The sequence below is a fragment of the Henckelia pumila genome, chromosome 1 (genome assembly GCF_033568475.1).
Source record: "Henckelia pumila isolate YLH828 chromosome 1, ASM3356847v2, whole genome shotgun sequence".
In the NCBI taxonomy this organism is placed as follows: domain Eukaryota; kingdom Viridiplantae; phylum Streptophyta; class Magnoliopsida; order Lamiales; family Gesneriaceae; genus Henckelia; species Henckelia pumila.
This window is the reverse complement of record NC_133120.1, coordinates 136,885,080-136,893,937: the sequence shown is the minus strand read 5'-3', so window position 1 is coordinate 136,893,937 and position 8,858 is coordinate 136,885,080. Positions and strand designations below refer to the sequence as shown.

Here is an 8,858-nt window from a genome sequence, read left to right as displayed (position 1 = left end):
GTAAATCGAGAGTCGTTCGAGATTCGATAACTATGCAATACATCTTGAAGATCAAATAGTGATATCGCATGTGCTACTAAGAAACCATTTCTTAAAACACATCATGTACTCTGTCCAGAGATTCGTCACACTAATATCTCCTCAGATTGCATAGGATATCCACACCAGCAAGTATGTGGTGAATCCTTGACAACAAAGCATCGACTCCTATATGTTTCATAACTGCACCCAATCCCGACACCTGATGACCCCAATAGAGTCGGTAAACGAGTCAAAGTACAGTACTAGCATATAGAGTCTCAATGATGTTTCAAGTAGTAAGGACTAATGGTGTACAACCAAAAACGCGAACTTTATCCACTCGATAAGTGATAACCACTTGGAAAGTCCGGATAGGGTAGTTCGATCATTCATCGTATGAATATCCATTTGCATGCTTTGAACATCTCTATGTTTCATACCAATGAAACGTGGCACTCTGCATCGCAAATGCTAGTCTCAAACTCGAGCGATCCTTATCCTTATTAACGGACGGCTCAATCGACTAGGAACTGTTTAGAATATACAGTGACTACAAGATGTGTTTCATGATAGCCATCCCAATGTGCTACCACATCTTACATATACTATAGTATATTCAAGGTCTTCATCTAAACATCTTATAGTATGTCACAACATAATAATATGATAAAAGATAAAGTAAACGCCATTATAAAAGTGTAAATTATATTAAATAAAAGATTGTTTATACAAAGAGTCATAAAAGCCCTTAGTCACAAAGCCAACTAGTCATACTACGCAGTCCCATTGCTTCGCGATATTTGTCAAATAATGGTCCTGGCAAGGGCTTAGTAAGTGGATCAGCGATATTGTCTGCAGAGGCCACTCTCTCGACAGTGATGTCTCCTCTTTCCACGATCTCCCGGATGATGTGGTATTTCCTCAGTACGTGTTTGGATCTTTGATGAGACCTTGGTTCCTTTGCCTGAGCAATGGCACCCGTGTTGTCACAGTACACCGGGACTGGACCAACAACTTCAGGAATAACGCCCAACTCTTGGACGAAATTCCTCATCCAAACGGCCTCTTTAGCAGCAGCTGATGCCGCAATGTATTCTGCCTCAGTGGTGGAATCCGCTGTGGTGTCCTGCTTGGAACTCTTCCAAGAGACAGCACCGCCATTGAGCATGAACACAAATCCAGAGGTTGACTTCGAGTCATCCACGTCACTTTGGAAGCTAGAGTCGGTATAGCCTTCCAATTTCAGTTATCTTCCTCCATATACCATGAACATATTCTTAGTCCTTCGTAAGTACTTAAGAATGTCCTTCACGGCTTTCCAATGCATTTGACCGGGATTGGCTTGATATCTGCTCGTGACACTCAGAGCAAATGCTACATCCGATCTGGTAGATATCATCCCATACATGATACTACCTATGGCTGACGCATATGGTACATGTGTCATTTTCTCTATCTCTTCATCAGTCTTGGGACACATAGACTTGGATAGAGAAACTCCATGACACATAGGTAGATGTCCTCTTTTGGACCCATCCATTAAAAACCTTTTCAATATGGTGTCGATGTAGGTTGCTTGAGTGAGTCCTATCATTCTCTTAGATCTATCTCTATAGATCTGTATCCCTAGAATATAGGATGCCTCACCCAAATCCTTCATCGAGAATCTACCTGATAACCATATCTTTGTTGACTGCAACATCCCTACATAACTCCCAATGAGTAGGATGTCATCAACATAAAGTACTAAGAATGTCACAGCATCCTTAACTACTTGCTTGTACACGCACGGTTCCTCCGGGTTCTTGATGAAACCAAATTATTGTTTCATCAAATTTCTGGTTCCAACTTCTTGATGCTTGTTTGAGACCATAGATCGATCTCTGAAGCTTGCATACACTACACCAAATAATGGTATCAACAACACCTAAAAGACAACGGTTTTTTTGAAAAACCGTTGTCTTTTGGTCTTTAACAACGGATTTTACTAAAACCGTTGTTAATTGTCTCTTTTTAATGAAAAACAACAACGTTTTTTTAAGAACCGTTGTCTTATATGTGTCAACGACAACGGTTTTTTAAAATCGTTGTCTATGAGCGCGTTTTATATGGCCTACAACAACGGTTTTAATTAACCGTTGTCTATGAGCGGGTTTTTTAGGCCTACGACAACGGTTTTTATTATCTGTTGTCTATGAGTGGGTTTTTGAAGTTCTACGACAACGGTTTTTAAAACCATTGTGTATGCGTGTGTTTTTTAAGCTCTACGACAACGGTTATTTTTAACCGTTGTCTTTTTCTATTATTTTATGTAGTTTAAGACAACACTTATCTTTAATCCGTTGTCTTTGCTTTGCTTTTTATTTTTTTATTTTTTTTAAACACACATGTATATGTATATATATATAGAGTAATTTTCAGCTGCCCAACCATTCCTGCCCAACTCGTTTCCGACCACAAAAACCCACTATCGGGTTTTAGTTTTTTTTTAAAAAAAAAAATTTCGTATCATTAAAACCCACTACCGTGTTTTAGTGGTCGTGGATGAGTTGGACATCATTGGTTGGGCAACTGAAAATATATATATATATACAGTAATGAACACCTGCACCCTAGGATGCAGGATTTTTCGTGTGCGACCACCGGGTTTTAGTGCATTTTTTTTACACTAAAACCCGGTGGTCGCACGAAAAATCCTACATCCTAGAAAAATTGTACCGGGTTTTAATGTTTTTTTTTATATTAAAACCCGGTCGCACATGAAAAATCCTGCACCCTAGGGTGCAGTTGATCAAAATTATATATATATATATATATATATATACACACACATATAATACACAATCCTCTTTTTAAATACACGATCCTTTTTTTAAACACACATACATATATATATACACAATACACAATATATACACAATCCTTTTTTTAAAAATACACAATCCTTTTTTTAAACACACATATATATATATATATACATATATACACATATAATACACAAGCCCTAGCCCAACAATATTCTGTCGCCCCGGCCCCGTTCACCCATGATTCTTCTTCGCCTCCTCTCTTTTCTCCTCTCCTCATCCTCACCAAATGGCCACTCCTCCAAGCAAATCGCACAACCTTCACCTTCATTTTCATGGCTTCATTTTTTTGAAATTTTTTAGGAGTCGGGATGAGAAGAGCTCTGCAAAGAGGCGCGAAAAAAATTCAAGGAAATCTCGATGTTAAGATCTCTTCTTAGGCGAAGCTCGGCTCTCGATTGACCCAAGGAAGTTAATTGTGAAATTCACCACAATAATTTCGTTATTATTTGGAATTCAGATTTTGGATGTTTCTGCGAGCTCTTCTGAATCTCTGTATGTATTCGTCTCTCCGATTCTTCCATCCCTTATCAAATTATTCTTAAACCCTAGATCCGCACCAATATCTGTTTATTTTTTGATTTTTTGAAGCTTCGGAGGATGGCGGGCCCTTCACTTGCTGAGGAAGAAGTCGTCAAGAGTAACACGGATTGCGTTTACTTTCTGGCTTCTCCTTTAACTTGCAAGAAGGTCCATTTTTTCATTTTTTATTAGCTTGCATCTTGCAGCTGCGGAGACCGGATCTTTATGTGGGATTGGAAATTTGGGTTTAATTTGAGCCTTGGGGATTATTAATATTATTCCTGAAGCAAAAAGATTTAACAATTGGGGTTTGATTATTTACGTTTGCAATTAGTTTTTCTGGTAGAGAGTGGCGAAATTTGATGTGCTCATAGAGAAGTGTCGTATGCCTGCTATTCGGGACTCGGAAACTTAGTACGGGTTACAGGTTTCTTCTTCAATGTTTCTAGGTATGCTGTTCATCAAATGAGTAACATCAATTGTATTTGAAATGTAGTTATTTCGATTAATATAACCAAGTAATATTACCGCCGATTCATGTGGTTCTAGGTTTGATTACCGCCGGGTCAAATGGTGAGACCAGAGATCTGGGATTTCTCAAGACTAAATTATATTTGGTTGGTACATCTAGATACGATTTTTATTTGTCAGTTTTTATTTAGGAATTTGGTATTGGACCGAACTTTTCCTGGTTTCTTCTTGAGTATCACCCAGTACTACTTTGATTTTCTATTCTGGCATTTATGCAGTTTTACACGCTTTAGTTTAGTAATTCGATAGAGCTATGTTAAAATTCTTGTAATTTCTTCCATACTATCAATCTTAGAACCCCGATTTTACTGTCTTATGACTATGTTTCTGAGTTTAGAGTAAAAGAAATTACTCTAGTTTACTGTCTTAGAACTCTGAGTTTACCCCGAGTTTTATACACACTGAATTCTTTTTGTTATTCGTGTTAAATGACTACACTTTGAAGTTCATCGATTCTGTCTTGTTCTTATAACTTGTTTGGAACAGATGATTAGTATGTTAGGTATAGATCTCTTGATTCCTGGCAGATCACGAGGCATGGGGGAACTTGCTGAAATATATATATGTCTCCTACAAATTTAAGTCTATTTTGTTCCATTTTCGTATTCTCAAGGTATGAGTGAATGTATGGAAGTTATTTTGTTCCTAAGGCAATTTGCTATGCTCTAGTTTGTCTAGCTGAAATATAAATATCTCTACGATCGTAAGTGTTTTTTCACAATTTCTCTTCCTGAGGTAGTACTATAATATAGTTGGGGGAAATTTAATACCATTTATTTGATTCTTTATTATATAAACGCGTCATATAAATTGAGACAGCCAACTATAAAGCGGCGTCGTGGCTGAGATTCAACAGAGTTTTCTTAGCAAATCGCTATGGCCACCTTTTTCTGGGTCCTCCTCCCCCTCACTTTTTCAGGTTCTTTTTCATATTTCTTTATGTGTCTTTTGATTGATTTTTTTACATTTCAATCTTATCTCAGGGAAAAGAGACATTTTTTGGTCGAAAGATTGTGTTTTTTTATGTGAAGAGTAGTGTTTTGTTTTCTTGTTTATGATATTCTTCACATTAAAAACCGTGAATTGAGAAACGGGTTCTTGAATTTTGAGGTTTTGGTGAAGGAGTTGGTTTTATTCTATCTCATGTGGTGGTGGTGGATTCTTTGATTAAAAATAAAGCACTATTTTATATATATATTGAACGATGCCTATGATTCTTGTTCTACTATGGTTATTGATAAAGATGGCATCTAAATTAAAATATACAGTTCGTGTATTTTAACAGCAAGAAATGATATATGGTTCGAGTATTGACTTCTGTTGCATGCATGCAACTTATGTAATATTATTAATTATGGATTGAGTTTTCTCATGGTTCTGTGAACATAGATAAATGTACCCTTTGCAGATACATTAAAAAAACTGTTTTGCATGTTCCAAATATACTTAAAATTAACAACATCGTATGTATATTTAACTTGATACCTAGTGATATTGTTTTGTTTCTTTTCATTTTTGTGTTCTGTGCAACATTGATAGATTAACCATTTGATTATGTTAAGGGATGATTTTGTCGTCAAGTATTTTTATGAGAGAAGGCTCACAGAACAGGTATTTTGACATGTATTTTAGTTCTGAATTTTTGTAGTGTTGTGCTAATGAGTATGGAATATTGTGGAATTCAATATTGGGATTTTATGCATTTGTGTAGATCCGGTCTTTGGTGGCTGAAGTTGCCGAATTACTTGAAGGGGTAAGACAAAATTGGTTTTAATTTTATATCCATTTATTGGATCTTAATGTATGAGATATATCTGGTTCTGTTTATATATATACCTTTCTATATTCGCATATGATGTGATGACAAGTATTTTTTTTCTGGCGATTGATTTGTTTGTATTGGTAACATAATTTATGGTTTTTTGGTATGTTATAACAAAGTGCAACTATCTCCCAATATGGTGGTGAGATGCGTGCATACATCCTATATTAGTTGGAGTCATAGTTTTTTTGTGTGTTTTTAATGTGAATTTGATTTTGGATGATTAGGAACTCAAAAGAAATCCCATGGGCAGGAGCTGGAGCTGGAGCTGATTTTTTTTGTGGAGTCCACTGGAGTTTTCACAGGCGAAGACAAGGTTGCTTGCACATTTGAAGGTTTTCCTTTCAATAACCTGAAATAAATTTCTCTCGAAAGTAACAAGCTCAAGAATTAAGTGTTCCCATGTTCGTTTTATCATAGTGTACTTATGATTTTACCGTATTTGTTTTTTGGCTCTCTGATGTACTATCAGGGAGGCGCGAAGAAGGTTGTGATTTCTGCACCGAGTAAGGACGCTCGTATGTTTGTTGTGGGTGTGAATGAGAAGGATTACAAGACAAATATTAATAGTGTCCAATGCTAGCTGCTCTACCAACTGTCTTGCCCCATTGGCTAAGGTTTATACATTAAAAGACTTGACACCAATCACCTTTGCTTAACAACTCTTTAACTTTACTTTATCAGGTAACCAGAAACCTACTTATCCTTCCTCCAAGCCAAAAAGAGTGGACTGGGATAAATTGGAGGCTTAAGTAAAAAATGAGGTATATTCATGATGTAACATCCATCACCTTTATCGTTTCGCCCGAAATTAGTCCATAACTCATGAATCATCCCGTTAATCACGTGTGACAATTCTCTTGTTCTGTTTCTACCAGGAAAGGATGAGAAGCTTGATGGCGATGCAACTTTGAACAAATTTTTCCGAGACATTTACAAAGATGCAGATGAGAACACTAGAAGAGCCATGAGCAAATCTTTTGTATGACCATCACCTTTTTTCATAAACCTAAAATTACTTAATAAATCATCTACATAGGAATTCGGTTGTGTATAATTTGAATTGCCGTGTGATACATTTTTCAGGTTGAATCGAATGGGACTGTGTTATCAACTCATTGGAAAGAAGTTGGGTCAAAAAAGGTGGACGGAAGCGCCCCAGACGGCATGGAATTGAAGAAATGGGATTAGTGAGGTTATCAGATTATTTACCCGTGTGTTATTTTTGTGACATACTTTGCTTTTGCTATGAAGTTGTTTATATTTTATTTGGTTAAATTTAATGAATCCAGTTTGCATATTTTTATGCATAAACTTGTGTTTAATTACCTCGAGAGATTGGGTTGCCTGAAAAAAGTATTAAAGATTCTTGTATGATGAAAATGCAGCCATTTCTAATTTTTGTGAAATTATTTATGCTTGTGATCTAATATAGATAGCTGAAACCACTAGTACATAATTTGGAATTCAATGGTTGCAATGGGATATTATTTACTTGAAGTATTCACCTTCTTAGCTCTATTTATCAGATGCATATTTTTATCAAGTAGAGTACACGTGACTGAAGTGTGCAATTCATTGCTGGAGCTTTTCCCGGAGGTGTATCTTATGGATGGATAAACTCAAATTATAGGAATTTTGGATTCTCATTTAAATTTTATATTTTTTTTTCAAACTGAATTGATCTGTAGAATTCAGAGATGGGATTCAATGAAGTGTACAATTCACTGCTGGAGATTTTTCGGAAGGTAAATTTTGGCTTCAATATAATAATCCACTTATCATTTTTGTTCTCGTTGAGTAGGTATTTTTGGTTTGTTGTTCACTTAATGGCTCTACCCCTTTCTTCTCTGAAATATCGAGACCAACTACACCTTTGACTGAGAAGAGTTCATCGGGCTGGTTTATGTCGACACCTTGGGATTTAGCTTTCCACAGGTCCCTAAGATAGCCACGTGCATTGATAATATACTTGATAGGCTGATACTTGTTAATTTTTTGCAGAAAACATTATGTCCGGCTGGTTTATGTCGAGTTCACTACGATAAAGCTGCTAAATAATTGTTTATGGTTGTTTTTTAATTATTTTTTTACTTGAGGCTTGTGTTTTGATCTTGTTGTATAATACTTTTGGAATCAAAAGTATTTGTATTTTACATGTACCTAAAATAATGTTAATTTGCTTATGATATCAAACAAGAAGGCAGATCCATGCTAGTATGAATTAAAGTTGGGAGGCTAGCTTATTGGGATGTGGAGTGAAACTTGAAATGGTGTGTGGTTTGAGTTATTGGGATGTTGTGGAGTGGAACTTGAAAGTGCCAAATCCATGGTTTAGCTTGTGGCCTGTGGGTTGGTCGGAGCCCACGGTTTGTCAACTGTGTCTACTATATTTTATGAATTCAATCAATACAAATGCAAAATGAGTTGAATAAAATCTGCACTGTCTTCCCTTTTGGAGTTGCTGAGTTTTTTTCTTTTATTTTTTTCCATGACAAGCGAGATATTAGTTTGATAGTTGAGATTGGATTCCATGTTTAAATTGGTCTAATATTTTGTTGATATTTTTTGACTGAGAATGTGTTTTCTTGTAGGTAACTCGGGAGTAATGCATAAGGGGTTTTGATACAAGGATTGGGCTGTGTTTCAGATCGCCTTGGTAATACGTAGAAGTCATCTCGTGAACATCGTTATCAAGAACAAACACATGATGATTTATGTTTTGATACAACCATCTTTTGGAACTACTTTTGTTACATTTATATTATATTAGATGGGATATTTTGAGTTTCGACTACGTAGTATTATCTTCCAAATTAGATGTGTGTAACTATTTTGGAACTTGAATATTTTCATGGATTCAATGTAGTAAATATTTTATTTTATATTGATTTCTTTATTAATATTTATAGTTCATATGAAGATTAATTAGGCAAGGGTTTTAATGACTTCAAATACAACTGATTTATGTTATTGCAAAATCGTTGTCGTATACCACAAACGACAAAGGATATATACTGTTGCAAAAACCGTTGTCGTCATTCAAAAACGACAACGGATATACACTGTTACAAAACCGTTCTTGTAATCCACAAACG

General features: G+C 35.8%; 1 protein-coding gene across 14 annotated transcripts; it reads left to right on the top strand.

Moving 5' to 3' along the window:
* Positions 1–3,037: 3,037 nt before the first annotated feature.
* Positions 3,038–8,645, top strand: LOC140875684 (uncharacterized). 14 transcript variants are annotated; one of them, XM_073279443.1, is made up of 11 exons: positions 3,038–3,380; positions 3,477–3,575; positions 3,742–3,856; positions 3,957–4,024; positions 5,501–5,549; positions 5,650–5,691; positions 6,014–6,076; positions 6,233–6,524; positions 6,639–6,742; positions 6,847–7,508; positions 8,355–8,645. In XM_073279443.1, the coding sequence occupies exons 4-8, from the start codon at positions 3,978–3,980 to the stop codon at positions 6,341–6,343; spliced, it is 312 nt and encodes a 103-aa protein (XP_073135544.1). In that variant the 5' UTR covers positions 3,038–3,380; positions 3,477–3,575; positions 3,742–3,856; positions 3,957–3,977; the 3' UTR covers positions 6,344–6,524; positions 6,639–6,742; positions 6,847–7,508; positions 8,355–8,645. The 14 variants fall into 14 exon arrangements, 13 of the variants coding, with proteins under 13 accessions (XP_073135544.1, XP_073135540.1, XP_073135542.1 ...); XM_073279439.1 differs by having other exon boundaries at positions 3,477–3,856; positions 6,233–6,377; positions 6,445–6,524; XM_073279441.1 differs by having other exon boundaries at positions 3,477–3,856; positions 6,847–6,955; positions 7,452–7,508.
* The last annotated feature ends 213 nt before the right edge of the window (positions 8,646–8,858 follow it).